Source organism: Scophthalmus maximus, chromosome 1, assembly GCF_022379125.1.
Source record: "Scophthalmus maximus strain ysfricsl-2021 chromosome 1, ASM2237912v1, whole genome shotgun sequence".
NCBI classification, from domain to species: Eukaryota; Metazoa; Chordata; class Actinopteri; order Pleuronectiformes; family Scophthalmidae; genus Scophthalmus; species Scophthalmus maximus.
In genome coordinates this window covers 26,812,288-26,830,319 of record NC_061515.1, presented here as the reverse complement: position 1 = coordinate 26,830,319, position 18,032 = coordinate 26,812,288, and the positions used below count along the sequence as shown (strand labels likewise).

The window sequence follows — 18,032 nt, the reverse complement described above, 5'->3', positions numbered from 1 at the left end:
TTATTTTTAATCTGGCAACTCAACATTTTTACAAGCACAATTTAGTCGTTTTTCTATTAGTTTAGCAAATATATTTTTGAGGGGGTTCAGCAAAAAGACACGTTTGAAATAGCAATGATATCAATAATGTATTTTGATCCGGAAATGTAAATTCATCCATGTGATCTCAAACCTCCAATGGGCTCTTCCCAGTCGATACTGTCATGATTTTGCCTGGGCTGCGTTCCAATATGTTTACTATCCAACCTTCAGTCTCTTCATCCTCCTTTATTTTTTCCTTTCAATTGTTCAAAGGGGTACATTATCTATTTCCGTGTTTTTCAAATGCAATTATGGTAATTTCAATTACAGTTTTACTTATTTTGATGGGATATAGTTCAGTGAGAGCCGAGACAAGGGCGTAGGGCGGATTCGATGTGAGCGGATGCGAACGAGACTCGGCAGCGGCTGGAAAGATACAGATGTGTCAAGCTAGCAAGTGAGCCGGACTACTGGCGGATGTGACGCGAGTTGCCCCCTAAAGCAATTTTGTCCGTCTGGCATCGTGTTAGAGGACGAATAAGAAGAAATGACATTTGATGTATTGATATAAATAAATAAAGGAAGTGTTTAGACCAGTAGTAGTTATTCTAGAATGGCCTATAATCAAGCCTTCACTTAATAATCAAATTGTTTCGAGAAATGCGGGTTTTATTCTGACATTTCACAAGCGGAAGCGTTGGCAATTTCTCCACGCTAGCTTGACAGAGGGCTGGAGAGCGAGCAGATGGAATTCTGCGCTGCCTTCTGAGCAGGTTCCCCGCGTCTCAAATCGACTCGCTCACATTTCCAGCGGATTCGCTGCTGACAAAGTAGCGCTGGCGTGTGTGAAGCCTCTGCGGGAGTCTCGGCTGGGACACAAGCGGTGAAGACGATACCCCCCATCTCTCTCTCTCTCTCTCTCTCTCCACCTCCACACAGACCGAACATCTTCCCTCGGTGAGTATCACACTGTCGCGGAGCTCCGGCTCCCGGTGGAACCCGATGGTGATATCACTGCCCCTCGACAGTCTTGTCCGACTTTTAATTGTCCGTTGTTCTGGTGACGTTAGAGCTTCCGCTCTCCTTTAACCGCAGCTGTTTTGTGTGTGTGTGCGCGCTTCGCTTTTGGGGATCTGTCAAACAAAAAGGGGGTTAAGCTGCAGGCGGGAGGGGTGTAGCCTCGTGAAGTCACATTGTCTGGGACTGTTGCTGCGGCCTCTGTCGCCGCCCGCGCTACAAACTCTCATTCCTCTGGCACACGTCGTGAATTTGGACCTTTAATTCTTCAGCTGCACATTTACAGTGCGCGTGTGTGTGTGTGTGTGTGTGTGTGTTTGTTTGTTTTCACCCCCTCCCTCCTTTCTGCTACGTTACTTAGTTTAGCCGACCACCGCCAGGCTAGCCGCGATGACAACAACGCCGCTTCCGGTCGTGTATATCAAAATAAAAACCTCGTTGCACTAATGATACAGTGATGTTAGTTGTCGAAATCGAACCTCGTTTTGTCTATAAAGTGCATTTGAATAGTTGAGCAAAGTGCTGCACAACAAATTAGACAAAGAAGTATAACAATTTAAATACAAAAAGGTTATAAAATATTAAAAAGCAACTAAGGGTAATCAAAAGCCTAAACGAACGTGTGGGTCTTCAGTGTTATTATTATTATTATTATTATTATTATTATTATTATTATTTGCCATTGATAATCTAGTAATAGTTTGAGGCAATTATCCTGTAGTTAAGCCAATCAATGCTTAAAATCAAAACATTGGTTTGTATCACAGTCTATGATGGAATTTATAGATAAATATGTTCAAAATATTCACCATGGGTGTCTGGGAAACAACTCTGTCAATGATCTGACATTGTTTACATCAATTAGTTGATATAAATAGTTGACAGCAATATAATATTGGAAATAAAGTGTTGTGCAGGGCCACTTGGGCGGCTGGGATGTCAAGCAGATGTATTTTTACACTGCTTTTATACTGTAAGTCATTATTCTTTCACTGGAAACTTTCATTCTCATGTTGTTTTTCCTCAAAAGACTCTTGAGTGACATCAGATGTAAATGTGTGTCTTGCATCCTGTATGTAGAACTGGCTTGACTTGACAGTTAACCTATTAGTTTGCAACTGTTTTACATCTATTAGACTTATTTCATGATGTTTAAGATATTCCAACGCAACGCTTTTATTCTGAACGCCGCTCTACGTTCCATCCTGTGTTCTTCTGGGTACCTTCCATTCGCCTTGACATATACAGACAGACCAGAATCTGACAACAGTGGGGCCCCGTGTCCTGGCGGGACAGGCCCGTGTGTCACCGGCTCAGAATAGCTGCTGCTGCAAACCTACAAACGGTCCTGAACAAGTGACTCTGTGTCGGATCAGCTGGTGAACTTGTTGCTGTGTGAGGCTGCTGTTGAAAGACGTGCATGTGTTTTCACTCTCCCCAGCATCATCTAGTGCATAATACCAAGGTGCGCAGCAGCAATTCACTGGTAGAAGATATAACAAGCGTACGAATAACTTGTACTTGTAACTTGACCCAAAATTTTATTGTAAAACTGCCTATTTGTGGCATCAATATTGTCTTTAATTCTCCAGTTTTCTGCCCTGAATTTGGTTTCCAAGGCTGAGTGCAGACCTTCACTAACTCTCAGAGCCATAACTGCATTTCTTATTGTTCCTGCCTGCTTCAAGAAAGTTCAACGAATACAGGTACAGATATCGGGGCCTGTGGTGCTGCTGGGTTGTTCACAAAATGTTGTTGTTTTCCAGTCAAAGTAAAAAAAAGAAAAAAGAGAAGGGACCTTTAACATCATTATCAATCTTGATATGGGACTCGATGAGCTGACGTTTTGCCCTTTTCGAGGCAGCGTTCCCTCCCGGTTGCCTCGGAGAAGACATCCCGCACAGAAAAAGCCTCTTTTTGTAGACTCTGGTATGTTGTGTTGAACTCTTGAGATGTCAACAGATTTATTTTTATTTTGTAGTATTACATTTTTTTTTTAAGTCTTGTTTTTACTTTGACACACATAGAGATTCTGATATACTTATCTGGTATCAGCACCCACTGTAGTAATAATTCCTAGTAAGCAGAGAGCAAGTGTTTAATCTCTTCCTGGCTCTTCCTCGAATACTTAAATTCCAGTTGTATGTTGTTACCGTACATCATGAATGGCGGCCTCAAGCATTCCATGCGCCTGAGAGGAAATGCAGTCAAATCAGAGGCAAATCACCTTCCTTCTGATTTGTTTTTATAATTTGGTAGTTGTTGAATATTTCTAATATCAGAAACCACTGTCATTTGGAAAATGAGCTCAGACACTATCTGACGAAGAAAATATCTCACGAATTGCCTGAGTCATGGTTTGCAGAGCATATTTTTGCAATTTTCATTTTTTTTTTCAAGTGCTTGGCGAGTGGAGCCATGGGCCGAAGTGACACCAGCCTCTAGCACGAACCATGAAATGCCCATGTCGAGGTCACTGCTGCTGCTGAGTGGCACGTAGGTGTGACACATCACTGTCTCGCGATGTTACTTATCTCTGAGGCTCCTGTCATGGATCCGCATCATGGAGTGACATTGATTAGTCATCGACTCCACCCTCCATCGTGCAGTTTGCACTGAACTACAGTGTAGGTTCACTCTGCTAGTCATTCATAAATGTACCGCAGGTAGAAAAAGCATCAAAATGAAGTGGGCAGACATTTTAAATAAAGATTAAACAAACCACAGTTTAAGTTAGAGGTAAGATTGTTGTCTCATACAAACATACGATGCAGAAGATAAAAGTAGAGCCTGATTCTTGTGAACTCTGTGACATTACTCTCTATATCTTCATTTAAACCTGTGTAAAATCCCATGATTACTGCTGAAAAATGAATATTCAGGGCAATGTGGAGCCCCCTCCATTAGATTCTGTTGAAGCGGAGCAGCGAGCTAGGTGCGTTCAAGCCCAGTGGGCACCAGATTACTGCCATTACACAACATTGAGTCAGTCTTAAGTCGGCTCTGAGTGAAAACGAAGGCCTCACAGTAACTCAAAGCTTAAAGCTTTCCAGCACTGTGTGATTAGATGATTACAGACCCCTGAAGTATTCGTTTAATAGTCTGAAACATTTAGTGAGAGAGCTGCAGCAACACGGCCGGTGTGGAAATATTCGACCTATTACCTGTCTGCACATATGACCGGATGAGAAAGAAACAAACCAACAACAGCAGGAAAGCTTGTGCAAGTGCATGTTTGATAATGACTTCCTCGTTGGCGTTTTATCCTTCGACAAATATTGACTGGGCTGAAGTTTCATAGTCGTGACGTAACGTGACGATGAAGGGAAACAGAAGGAGAGAAATCTGGACTGTTTCCAGTCTTACTTTTTTTTAAACAATCTGGCAGTTTTTTTTAATACATTTGATGCCTTAAAATTAAATAAACAGACCGAATAAATATTTAAAACCACCTTCATGTCTATGTATCTGATGAATAACATTACTTGAATAATGATTAAGTAGAACAAGTAAAAATGCAATATGGCAAGTCCTCTCAATCGTGTGTGTGTGTGTGTGTGTGTGTGTGTGTGTGTGTGTGTGTTTGTGTGTGAATAAGTCATCCTCTTCCATGTGATTAGCTGAATGTGAATCAGCAGTCTCCCCTCTGACCCGTCAGAAACACATCACCACGACAACACCAGGCCGCAGCTCATTCAGAGGAACGCGATGTGTTATCATCAAGAGCCCAGAGAGTAAAAGGTTGAACCCTGTCAGTCAATGTTGAGGGAAGTAAATTCCCTCAGCTTGTTTTTTTTGGATTCGAGCTGTTGAAAATGTCTTAATCTATTTTGTCATAAAAATCCGACTCGCCTCTGATATGTTGAAAAGCTTTATCGACACTTCCCAGGTGTTTCCCCGAGGCTCCAGGAAACTGCGCAATTAAATTTAACGGCTCCCTTCATTTACTCCCTCCTTCTCGTTTCCTTCATCGTGTCACTGCAGCAGCTGGTGTCTTGTCATGATTCTCCCCCCGTGGAAGGCTCCTTCGTGACATCTTCATGGGGTTCATAACGATGGGTTTTTATGTCATATGATTGGAATTATGTTTTAGTCTCATCGGGGGAAATCACAGCTCTGACGCTCAGCTCTTTTACTTCCAGGGCTCTTAACTCTCTGGTTTTATTTCCTCTCGAGGTGTCACGACTGTGCCAATGAGGAAAAGCCTTCAGAGTAATGAGTGAGCAACAGGAGTTCAGGTGCAAAGAGCCGCAGTGCGATGTCGATTTGCTCCGGCGGCGGCCTTTTTTTTTGCAAATAAGAGAGTCGCACTGATTTTTTGAGAGTCAGTCAAGATCAGAATTATTTTTCAGAAATGAGCAGCGGCCTGAAGAGCAGATGGGAATTCACTCCTACAGTTCAAGTGTTTTAGGATCACACTTACAAAAACAAGGGGGGGACCAGCACTGGATCCTCCCCTTCTTCAACCAATAGCACAGGGTGGATAGAGGGAGGAATGGTAGCGGAGAGGATGGAGGTAGGGTTGAGGGTGGAGTGTCATTTTTTTTTTTTTTTTTTTTACATTCCCAGATGAGGATTATCAGTCACAAGTTTTCTGCCTGGATCCTTTGAATGCTCACACTCCGCCAGAATCTCTCTGCCACACTCCATCAGGTTTATGCTCTTGACTGACATCTGTTTTCTTTTCCTGGAAACCCAACTCGCTGACAGTAGCAGCGCATTTTCTTTTTTCTATCAAGTCCTGCATGAGTGAGTGACACACGGGACATCGCCACTGACATCACCATGCTGAAAGTCCTGTTCGCTCCTCGGCGATATAGCGGTGTGTTGTTGTAAACATATGCACACTCAAGACTGTGACTAACTTTCTGGAGCTGCAGAGTCCGTTTTTCTTTAGTTTTTTTTTTGCTTCCCTATTTATTCAGAATCTAATTTTGGTGAAATGTCAAATAGAAATTTGAGTTGGCTGTTTTTTTTCCCCGTAACAGTCGGTCTCAGCCGGCCCCTTGTGTGACAATCTAATACATCGACTGTGACTTTGATTATCCGAGGCCTGGTGTCAGAGTGGCTGCAGTTGTCGCTCCTATGAGCGGGAGACGAGTCTGGAATGTGTCTCTAAGGTGCGAGAGGAATCCTGAAACACAAACACGCGCCATATTCATCCCTTTTTTTTCCCCTTCTTCTTCTTCTCACTGATGATTTGTCAGGTCGTCTTACCGGCCGGATGAAGCGAGAGCACAGAGGTTTAGAAATCTATCCATTCCAGGAATTCTTCATGATTAGTCTTATTACTTTAGTTTAGTTGAAGGGAGGGAGGGAGGGAGCTTGTCTGGGATGTTCTGATAGTTTTGACTTTTCTGTTTTCAACTGATAACTATATCTTGATCTCTAAATATTGACGTCTTTATAGGCTTCAAGAAGCTTCTCTGATGGAAACATTAACTCCACCTTGTTGTGGAGTGGAGCAAAGAATAACTGACATATCCTTATCATATGTTAATAATACTGATGATTAATAATTGCATCCACTTTGTCGTTGACTCAGTGTGTGTTGTGTTTTTGCATGTGTCCCAGATCCAAAGGCGAGTTTGTCTCCGTCATGCCGCTGTTCGGTAAATCCCACAAGAGTCCGGCGGACATTGTCAGGACCCTGAGGGAAAACCTGGCCATCCTGGTCAAACAGGACAAGAAGACAGACAAGGTAGAGTGTGTGTGTGTGTGTCTGCATGTGTGTATATGTGTGTAAATGCCTAGGGGTCTAGGGGTGACAGCTCTCTGTGAAATTAGGGCATGGAAGAGCCTGGCCCTGTCATCTCCTGACACTTCACTGTCAAGATAGTTTACTCTCGCTACGGACACACACACACACACACACACACACACACACACACACACACACACACACAGATAAAATTAGCCAAGCACGATTTCAAGTCAATCTGTAATGTTTGTTTTTGGTTTATATTTGGATTTGTGTTCCTCCTCGTGGTTTGCTATGAAAGAACAATGTGGCTGAAATATTTAAAGTCACCAGTTACCAACCCCCCTCTCTCCTCTCTCCTCTCTCCACTCTCCTCTCTCCCTCCTTCTCCTCCACTCCGTCCGGCAGGCGTCGGAGGAGGTATCAAAGTGCCTGGTGTCCATGAAGGAGATCCTGTGCGGGAGCAACGATAAGGAGCCGCACACGGAGACGGTGGCCCAGCTGGCCCAGGAGCTGTACAACAGCGACCTGCTGATAACGCTGGTAGAAAACCTGCAGTTCATAGACTTCGAGGTAAGAAAAGAAGCAACATCACAAGACTTACAAGAGGTCTTCGCTCCACTAATGGAGGGAAGGAGAAATGTAAAACAGAAGGAGACAACACTGTTAAGATTTTGTTTGTGTCTTTTGTTCCCAGAGGAAGAAAGATGTTTGTCAGATCTTTAACAACATCCTGAGGAGGCAGATCGGGACGAGGAGCCCCACAGTCGAATACTTCTGTTCCCACGAAGAGGTTCTCTTTATACTGTTGAAAGGGTGAGACACATACAGAATGTACTCGACACACTCTAGTGGCTTCCAAGGAGGAGAGACAAATACTCTCTCCCCTCTCTGTTCGAAGGTACGATTCACCGCCGGTAGCGCTGAACTGCGGGATGATGCTGAGGGAGTGCATCCGCCACGAGCCGCTCGCCAGGATAGTCCTCCGCTCCGAACATTTCCACAGCTTCTTCACCTACGTGGAGATGTCCACCTTCGACATCGCCTCTGACGCCTTCGCCACCTTCAAGGTGACTCGGTTTGTTTCTGTTCTTAAAAAAGCCTCTGTTACCGGGTAGACTTGATTTCTGATTTAATTTTCTGACTTGATTTGCAGGATCTCCTGACAAGACACAAAGTGCTTGTGGCCGAATACCTCGAACAGAACTACGACGCTGTGAGTGCACTGACTCACATACACACACATTTCCCAACTCAGGAAAACGCATGACTGTAATCGCTGCCACACATGCCACACTGTCATTTTGAACCAGTGTTACCAGCTGGACAATTTCGTCATGCCTTCCCCTCCATCTTTAACTGCGTCCATGCACACACACCTCCCTCATAGCTCACGCAACATCAGCCACCGAGCACTCTGTGGAAGAATAACATGAACAAGGCTCCATATAAGCCCATTAGAGCCCAAGAGAGGAAACACACGTAGATACATACTGTATGTAACCAGATCGGGTATCAGTCCTCTGCGGTGCTCAATGGCCCAGTCATGTATCCAAAAAAATAAGGTCGACAACACACTGGCCACTCACAGGCCGCCACAGGGCAGATGTTTTGGAGGTAAGAAATAAAGTTTTGACTGATACACTCCAAAAGTTCCAGGAAAGGTGAATCACTGGAAGGTCCTGTCAGTGTCACAGCGCCTCCAGATACAAAGCGCTGCTCTATGTCGCCGGCAGAGGGGTAGGGCCCATACGTAGGCCCCCCCGAGGGGACTCGGCCCGAAGAGACCTCCGCACAACCTGGACGTTGTATGTTGACAGATGTCGGCGGTGGCCTGTCTACATTTAGAGCCACGAATAGACACTTTTTCACAGAGACTTTCACATGAAAACAGAGACGTTTGGATGTTACCTACGAATGTTCTTAGATGAAGATACAAATGTGTCCCTGCCTGGTATGAAAACCAGTCGTGATACTTGGCAGAGCTGTTGTCTGCTCTGCAAGTTTTTTGGGGAAGTGGAAGAAAGGGATGTCCACTTAATAAATGATGATGATAATAATAATAATAATAATGTCTTTCTTTTGTCATTGCAGGTGTTTGCAGACTACGAGAAGCTACTGAACTCTGAGAATTACGTCACCAAGAGGCAGTCACTTAAGGTTTGGCCTTGACTCGAATATTGATTTGTGACCAGGAGCAGCAGTGGCGTCGGCGGCGGCAGTTAACCTGGCTCAAAATAATAATGAATAATGAGGCCTAGGCAGCACAGAGGGGGGGAAAACAGATCTGCAGTGACCTTAGTATCAGCTGTTACTGTTTAATCAGCCCAGTCAGAGGAGATGGAGGTCAGGTCATACCCTCACAAGGCCAACAGAGGGAGCTATACACAACACTTTTGCCCTTCTCTGGCCCTAAAGCCTGTCGGTCTTTGCAGATGACCAACTCCCTGATGGTGTCCACTGTCTTAGTGTTGATTTGGTAATTTTGAAAAGTTGAAAAGGTTTTGCGCTTCCAAAGAACCGACTCTTGACCTCCAACAGTTTACCTTCCAACCACCGTCACTGCCTGTCTTCACCACAGTTTGGCTCCTGTCAACAATAATGAATGACTTCTTTTATGTACCTTTTTTTCTTCTTTCACATCCTCCAGCTTCTGGGCGAGCTGTTATTGGACAGACATAACTTCACAGTGATGACGCGCTACATCAGCAAGCCAGAGAATCTCAAGCTGATGATGAATCTGCTCCGAGACAAGAGTCTCAACATCCAGTTCGAGGCCTTCCACGTCTTTAAGGTAGAAGCACCTCGACCGTGGTGTATTTTCTTGCCTCTGTGCATTCTCCCAATTTATCTAACCACCCCCCCTGTCCATGTGACCTAAGGTGTTTGTAGCAAATCCCAACAAGACGCAGCCCATCATCGACATCCTGCTCAAGAACCAGACCAAACTAATCGACTTCCTGAGCAACTTCCAGAAGGACCGCGCCGACGACGAGCAGTTCAACGACGAGAAGACGTACCTAATCAAACAGATCAGGGATCTGAAGAAAGCGGCCTCCTAGAGAAGCACCCCCTTCCTTCCTCATCCCCCTCTTCCCCAACTTTTTATCAATAGGAAGATAGAAAAAAAACAACACATCAACAGTAATGGTTATTCTATTTAAAAAAAAAAAAATCTTCAAGACGTTATTTGTCTTTTTTCTCTTTGTTGGTTCATTAAAAACTTGTGCAAGAGTAGTTCTCAATCACTGATATTTTTCCTTTTGGTTTTTTTTTTCCCCCATGAACCCTTTTTTTTTCTTTTTCATCTGTAGCACGTAGTGCCACAAGTTGTGGTGATGGAGGCAGCTGATATGCTTTGTTGGAAGAACCAGCGGTTAAAGAAAAAGCTTTGGCCAATCTGGTCGAGTGGCTGCAGAACATACAGACGTGACCATTTATGTATATATTTTTTTTTATTAATTTTTTTTAATCATCTGTCGCTGCTCCCAAGTTAATTTCTAGCTGTTTAAATGAAGTAGCTGCAAATCAGAGAAATAATGAAGACTTTCTTTTTTCTTTCTTCGGCCAAAAATTAACTTGAGATTAAAACGGCAACAGTAACGCTCTGTCACCTTCTGCCAGCCAAACCTTATTTTTGTCATTTTCCTGCCAAATCCAGCGATTGCCTAAGTTTTCCCTTTTCTAAAACTATGAAGCATCATCAGACTTAAATACAATCCTGAAATGCCAACGTAGCTTCGTGGAAGCTAGCTCGTCTTCCAAAAAGTCCAATTCTAAAAAGCCGGGGGGAGGGGGGACGACACTACACAGCATATAAAAATGTAGATTAAGATCTTAAAAGCGCGTTACCAGTCTTAGAAGCCTCCACCTGTGCCAATCTGAGTATCTTAGTGAGACTGAGAACAGAGGTGTTGACCAAAGTTTGCCAATGAAAAATGTCAATTATGAGCATATTTGAAGAATCTTTGAAGTGTGGAGCCTTTTAAATTGAATGGTGACGTTGGGCTGCTGTCGGTACAGTGAGCTCCAATCATTTTGATCACTGGTTCTCTTTGCTGGTGGTTGATAGCACTTTCTGCATGATAAAAAAAAGATGATGAATGAAACATTTGGGTTTTCTTCCTTTCTTTCTTTTTTTAAAATCTGAAGATGATCACACTGCTTTGACGGCATTCATTTTAATGTGTATATATATATATATATAGTTTCATTTCTTGTCATGTACAGAGTTTGTGGTTTGCACAAGTGTCATTGTGAGTGTGAACATGAGGAGGAGGCACTTTGCCGTGAGGAGGAGCTCTTCATCGAGAGAGGGGAGCAGCTGTTGTTTTTCTTTCTGTGCTGTCACACGTGTTTTGGATCTGATGTTGGTATTAGAAAGGAAAGAAAGATTCAGAGGTGCCTTTTTTGGCTCTGGTGTGTTTTCCCTTCTTTTTTTAAAAATATATATATATTTTCAGTATCTTTCTAGCGGAAGCCTAATTGCGTTGATGAAAATATGCTGTGGGTACAGAACACGTTTGTTGTGATCAAGCGGTGAACCTCTTTACTCACTATATTTGAGTTATGCTGTCAAAAGTTTTTTTCTTCTTTTTCTGCAGCCGATCGGTCCCCACCAGAATCCACACGTGAAGTATAAGGCTGTGTCGGCGGCCGACTCGTAGGATCACTTGACGCAGGGTGGCGCCCAAGTTGATCTGTAACTGTGAAAAATCCACACGTAGTTAAGAGTCAGTGAGGATTCAAACTTTTCACTATCGTCTTTCCCACTTTCCACTCAAAATGTAGAACTTGTCTCCTAATAGATATTCGACGTGCATTAGCTTCCTACATAAAAGTTTTATGCTAATGCTTTCATGATTAATTTAAAAAAACAAAAGTCTTTTTAACCAGGACTTCAAGATTAATTATCAAATTTTAGTGACTCAGTTTGAAATAAAGGCAGTAGTGGAGGGTGACTAACAATCAAGTGCCATTTTTCTCTTTTCGCAATGTGGCATGAAAAACACTTTCTTTCTTTTGGGTTAATAAAAAACATAGCAGCTATTTTGGTTGTTAAAAGTTGTGACAGTATTTATATGACATCAGAATAAAACCAACCAGCTTCTGTACATCAGGCTTTTCTCTTCAGCCAAACTTTACCATTTCCTTTCGTTGTTTTTGGCCAATTTAAAAAAACAAAAAACTACAGTCCAGCAAAACTCCACATTCTCTCTCCAACACCACATTATTTTTTTCACACTGATGATACTGTACCACTTATGCAGCAAATAAAAACGGATGGCAATGCACATATTGTGTGTGTGCTCGTTTCTCACTGATGGTAATAATTCACAATTATATTTTCTGAATCAGATTTTTATTTTCATTCATTCCTTAAAAACCAGAAGTAATCACGTTCACCTTGAAATTTGTTTCAACTCTAGAGCACATGGATTGTTGTTTTCCCCTGGACACTGTCTTACTTGAACTTAAACTGATATCGTGTATTAAATGTAAAAAAAATAAATTAACAAATTTCCTCAGCACTGTAGATAAATGATCAAAAACAATGACTTCAAACTGTGCGATTAAGTTCTGTCTTTCTTTGAGCGGCTTCACGTGGCACCTGCGTCTCCCTGTGCAGTGAACAGTCGCTTCTTTCTCGCCGGTGATTATCTTCGGTCTTTCTCGAAACTAAATCTCATTGCCCACAAATCTTTTCACAGCGAGCATGTGGCTGCCTCTTTTGTCTCGCCTGACACCAAAGAGTATAAATATCTCCGAGGAGATTCTATCTCTCTTTCCGAGCCTGTGATCCCAACTGAGTTTTTGCCTTCGCCCAAATCAAATTTAAAACATAATTAAAATCCTACATTTTGAAAAAAAAAAAGTCACATGTTGTGTTGCACAGCATCCTCTTTTCTTTCAAACGTTATTCAGTTCAGCAGGACGCACACCCATGGCAACCTGCGCTACGTCTTTATATCCAACACAGTAAAACACCTTAAACAATTCAAATATACTATTTAACACTGAAATATAAAAAAAAGATAAAATAACAAATCTACATATCACAGTTTGTGTTACAATTTGGGAAATATTTAGTTTGAAGTACCCATAATATCATCCCTCATTCTAGCAGCCGTTTGGTCCACACACTCTTCACCTCTTCCATCCACCCATCCATCCATCCATCCCTTCTTTGTGATTCCCCATTGAGGTCATTGTGTCGTTTGCCTTTTCAGTCTCTTCTTCCGGTGCCTGCTCACTACAGTGGGAGGAACGCTCCAGCTCAAGGGTTTTAAAGAAAGTTCCCACTTCTTTGAGCCACGAACGCCTCGGTGCATTGTGCTGCGATCACGTACCCCTAATAACGCAGCTCCTGGTGGTTTAACAATAGCATTTCATAGGTGTACATTTCTACCAGTTCTGGCTGCAGTCAGGTCTTTAATCACATCACGGCGTGGTGTAAAAACATTAACATGCAGCATCTCCTCCCAGCCGCTGCGTTAAAAAGGCAAATGAATGACGTAAAAAATTTTGTGCAGCACAGATTAGGGAACCGCGAGCTGAAAACACGACTGCGGTTTTCATCCAACTGACGGCGAGTTGTGGGATCTGCTGGTGCACAGCTTCTTGTTGCTGTGGCTCTCCTCCCGCTCGGTCGGCCTGCTGTGCTTCCCCACACTACCGTCTGGAGCAAAAACATAACACAGGTAAGGAACAAGTCAGGCTTTTAAAGTATATATATATATATATATATATGTGTGTTTATATATAAATATACAATTTCAGAACCTTTCTGCCACATATATAACCCCACAGACATTGGGCCTCATGCAAGAGCCATTGGTGAAAGGTAATTGGTTCGATGCAGCTGCCCTTATATGGTGTCATAGGGCTATAGGGTTAATTGGCTAATTAGTCACAGTGGCTGCTACGTGGCTCCTGACGAGATGGAACTTACTGGCGATGTGAGGAGAGGACGACGAGGCGACTGCGGGGCTCCTCTGCCACTGTGAAGGGAGAGAGAAGGTGGTGAGTCTTATCTACCGCTGAGTCGAAGGATACTTAAATATGAGAAACGTATAAGCATGAAACAACGGAAAAATCCCTCCTCCCCGCGCTCACCGTGAACTTGCTGATGTCCTTCAGGCCGCTGAACCTCAGGTAGGAAATGTCTCCCTTGTCTTTGTCCCGGTCCTGGTCGTTGGTGTAGATGTGTGTGATGCCGCCTCCCCTGATCAGAGGGACACACTCGTCGCACGGACACTTGGTTACAAACAGCATGGTGGGCTCCCCCGGTTTGATGTCTCGCGTCCTAACGGCATCGGAAAGAAGGAGTTTTACTACGGGTAAAAAGTGAAATGTTATCATGATCCTCCAAATGTGTACACGGTCTAACCTGAAGGTGAGGGCGTTCTGCTCTGCGTGGACGATGTATCTGTACTTGCGTCTCTGTCGGTCCTCCTGCTTGGTGTCCATCTGGGGGTACTCGGCGTACAGCGAGCCCGCTGGGTAAGCATTGTACCCACAACCCACCAGCTGCATATGTCCCAGGCCATCACAGCCAGCCTGTGACAAGAGAGCAGTGCAGGAAAACAAATACATCTCTATTATCTGGGGCTGGTGCTTTTGTCACAGTGAACTGGATATAAAATGTTCAAAGGCGAGAAAGAGGTGAGCTCACCGAGAGGCCTCTGGCCCAGATGACGGCCCCCACGCCTACTTTGGGATCCTCTGGAATCAAAATGACAAGTTTTGAAAATGGCAAACTCAAGACAAGGAGACCTTTTTAAGAATAAGTCTGTCGTTCAGGAAAATGTCCTCCAGGCGTGCATCTGTTGCCTCGGCCCTTCAAAGACACACAGAAATCTATCTGCCAGGCTTCCTCGGCTAAAATGTCAAGTGACATAATCTACACCCAACAGTGGTTAAAACTGTCAAAAGTCATCCAGTCAAACGTGAAAAGTCACATTCTTATCTCATTATTTTTCCTTACTGGTAGATATTTTTAGAGAAATAGTTGTGCTTGTATTGTCTTATCGGCCTTAAATGTATTTTCCACTGAAACAGGAAATGGTCTCTTGTGCAGAAAAGGCCCTTGAGCACCGTGAATTACTCGTGTGACAAACAGAACAACCGACCTCACCTGTTCTGTAGGCCAGCAGTCTGGCTTGGATTATGCAATGGCAAGCCATCTCTTGTGATACTCCCTCGTGTCGAGGAGGCTCCGGGGTCGCACAGTGTTCCCTGGGTCACAGAAACAACAGATAACGACTGTGGATTGGCAACCGTTCATTCCAGGAGGAATTTAAATGAAATAAAAGTGTTTTTCTAACCTGTAGAAGCCGTGGTGTTGCATTGGTACCCCGGCAGCCACTGCAGCCAGCACCTCCACCAGGTCCCTCATGTTGTGTCTCAGGTTGGAGAAGTAGGGCTCCACGCAGAAGTTCTCCAGACCCATTAGCTTCAAGATCTGCCGGTGATGCTGAGGCGTCCCGACCAGGAACTGCCTGGAGAAATCCTTCAGGTGTCTTGTCCGTTCTCTGGAAGAAAAAAAAGGAAAAAGGATACAGCTACTTTTAACTGAAGAGCTGATTTTGATTCTGAAAGATCGACAAACGCAGGCACGTGTGTCGGGCTACCTGTTGAAGAGCTCCTCTGTGCTCAGCTCCGGTTCATCATCTATCACTTTCTCCATGAAGTCACACTCTCTGGACGTCTCGTCGAGAAACTGCGCCAGCCCCGGTGCCAGCGGCTGCAGCAGCACGCAGATGTGCGGACGGCTGTTGGACTTCAGCTTCTCTGTTGCCACGGCGTCGAGCGCGGCCTCCTCTGTGACGCAGTCGGGGGGACAGTGGGAGCCGGCGTTCGAATGGTTTGTGGACTTGGAGCTCAGCATGCTGACCTCGGGGTCTCCAGGCCAGAAGGAGATCTGACTGACTCCAGCTGGAGAAGAGTACACGTCATCATCAGGACCTATTTCTAGCTCCTGTTCCAAAGTTCAACTCAGTGCTGTTGTGTTATCAAGTCAAATACATATTTGGATGGTTGTAATAAAGCACCCACACTGCTGTAATATCAACAACAAGGGATATGGCAATAAAAATAATACTCAGTTGAGGGTTTAAAAGTGAGTTATTTTAAATTAATACATTTAAATGAGTCACACTAAATAAACTTGTTCTGCAGTAGATTGGGGATTTCAAAATAGTTATGACTGAGCTATTAATGAGCTATTTAACACATAAATCTTGAATAGCTTGAGCAAACAAATCCTGCTTCGAAAATAAATGAAATTTATTATATATATATATATATATATATATATACTGACATAATTTAGAATTTTAAATGTGTTTTGGAATTTCTCTACTTCTGTCAGTGCCCTCACCGTTGATGATCATCTTGAGGCAGGTGGCACAGGGTCTCCTGGAGAAGTACAGCTGACTGTCAGCCAGGCGGGCGCCATGTTGGATGACGGCTGCCTGTCCCGCGTGGAGCTCGGCTCCGGAGCAGTGGAGTCCCACCACCTTACCGTCCTGCACCACCACCAGACCCATCCCATGGATCTGGAACAGAGGGTAAAATAGTAAGGAGATGTTGTGTATGAATCGTGTAGTAGTAGTTAAACAGGAAAATTTATAACTTTTGTTGTATTTTACTCTAGGTGTGTTTTCACACCAACCTGACTGAGGTCCTCCTCTTCTTCTTCACGTGGCTCCCGAGGGAACCGCTCCATCCACAGACTCAGCAAGGTAAAGAGATTTACCTTTGATAACCTGGGGCCATGACCTGGAGGAGAGACAGGGGGAAACCAAAAAAGCAGAGATGTGAATGAGGAGTCATCTTCTCCAAAGCTGTAATTACTCGCTGGTATGTGGACTGTCATGTATGTCATGCATGATCAGTCTTGACAGGCGCTGCCTCAGGCAGCTTCCACATCAGTAAAAACAAAAAACGTCACAGCAAAAAGCAAAAGGCAGATTACCATTCAGTTTTTCGTATCATCCTGAATCAACTTAAACCCCTGACGTACTACCAGGACAACCTTTGTCCCAGTTACCCATTTGCCATCCAAACGTCTGTGTCCATGTCAGCTCAGTTTCTTGAAACAGGTGGAGGAACTGAATAAACCTGCTCAGTGAAGGGTGAGATCACAAAACGGTAATGGCTTATTAAATAGACATAAATTACTCATATTTATATACATACACATGTATATATATATATATATATATTAATATGTATGATCATAGTAATGCCGCATAGACATAAGCAGACGTAATTGTATGACATGCACGTAAACAAGGTTGAACAATGTCAAATGTAGCAGATACACTCGGGCTCGTTCTGTCACTCACACAAATCAGTCACTGTGATGTGACTCCACCATCAGTGTCGCAGTATTAACAGTATGAACAGGTCCCCTCCTCTATGCGGCTTCTCACCTTGTACCCTGCTGTCGGTCTGGGTGCTGCTGTTTCTCGTATCTCGACCTGGCCTGGACTGGCCCGGATCGGCACGGCTCCTCGCCTCGCTCCCTTCCATTCGAAGCCGTCACGCGATATAAATGCAAGTTTCCAAATGCGAGAGACGCGAGCGACAAGCGACGGGACGACGGAGATCACACGGACTGACAGTCGGATGCTTGACAGTGTGAGCCCGACGATAGAGGGAAGAACACGATTTCCGATCAACTCTTTCAAAATAAAAGCATTACGGACGTAGCAAATGGGCTATTTGCAGAAGAAATAATAAAAACATTGTTTAGAGTAGAATATGTAATATTAATTAAAATAAAAGTGCCTTCTTATTGGTTTATCTTTTCACATTATTTTTCCATGACTGCTCAGAAATATCCAGCTCTGAATGGAGTTACGCTAACTGCTCTATTTTATTCCCTGCTTTATTATCTATAACCTACATACGAAGTTCAAGCCTCTTACTTCAAAGTATTTCTGTTTTAAACATGGCTGGTTGATAGCTTGACGAACATCCGGGTTGCTTCCGCAAATGTCGTTTGACGTAGACAAGGGGGCGGGACAACGAGGGCTCTGGTAGTACCGATTTGTGTCACTAGGTGGCAGCACACGGCCGTATAATATCCATCCGTCAAGAAATAAAACATGATTTTAACTTATCCACCTTGAATCTAATGTAATGCCTTTAATGAATATGTACACGATAAGAGTGAACTATTAAAAAGTAGCATTACATGTCCCATATATATATTATATAACATCAAAAATAGTGTGATGTAGATCAGTTTAATTTAAGCACGTTGCAATTAGTTTTATAAACT

At 43.6% G+C, this 18,032-nt stretch overlaps 2 protein-coding genes across 4 annotated transcripts; one reads left to right on the top strand and one right to left on the bottom strand.

The window, feature by feature from the left end:
- The first annotated feature begins 726 nt into the window (after nucleotides 1-726).
- On the top strand, nucleotides 727-12,033 carry cab39l (calcium binding protein 39-like). 2 transcript variants are annotated; one of them, XM_035629596.2, is made up of 9 exons: nucleotides 727-978; nucleotides 6,613-6,739; nucleotides 7,148-7,312; nucleotides 7,437-7,555; nucleotides 7,641-7,809; nucleotides 7,896-7,955; nucleotides 8,834-8,899; nucleotides 9,390-9,533; nucleotides 9,622-12,033. In XM_035629596.2, exons 2-9 carry the CDS (start codon nucleotides 6,638-6,640, stop codon nucleotides 9,799-9,801), a joined length of 1,005 nt encoding a protein of 334 aa, XP_035485489.1. In that variant the 5' UTR covers nucleotides 727-978; nucleotides 6,613-6,637; the 3' UTR covers nucleotides 9,802-12,033. The 2 variants fall into 2 exon arrangements, with proteins under 2 accessions (XP_035485489.1, XP_035485488.2); XM_035629595.2 differs by lacking the exon at nucleotides 727-978 and adding an exon at nucleotides 3,488-3,534.
- Nucleotides 12,034-12,082: 49 nt separating this feature from the next.
- Nucleotides 12,083-17,676, bottom strand: cdadc1 (cytidine and dCMP deaminase domain containing 1). 2 transcript variants are annotated; one of them, XM_035629594.2, is made up of 11 exons: nucleotides 17,179-17,676; nucleotides 16,416-16,522; nucleotides 16,122-16,299; nucleotides 15,373-15,676; nucleotides 15,067-15,273; nucleotides 14,877-14,977; nucleotides 14,415-14,464; nucleotides 14,130-14,299; nucleotides 13,856-14,045; nucleotides 13,692-13,740; nucleotides 12,083-13,418 (listed from the first exon to the last, which is right to left on the bottom strand). In XM_035629594.2, exons 1-11 carry the CDS (start codon nucleotides 17,276-17,278, stop codon nucleotides 13,315-13,317), a joined length of 1,560 nt encoding a protein of 519 aa, XP_035485487.2. In that variant the 5' UTR covers nucleotides 17,279-17,676; the 3' UTR covers nucleotides 12,083-13,314. The 2 variants fall into 2 exon arrangements, with proteins under 2 accessions (XP_035485487.2, XP_047188917.1); XM_047332961.1 differs by having other exon boundaries at nucleotides 16,416-17,675.
- Between the last annotated feature and the right edge of the window lie 356 nt (nucleotides 17,677-18,032).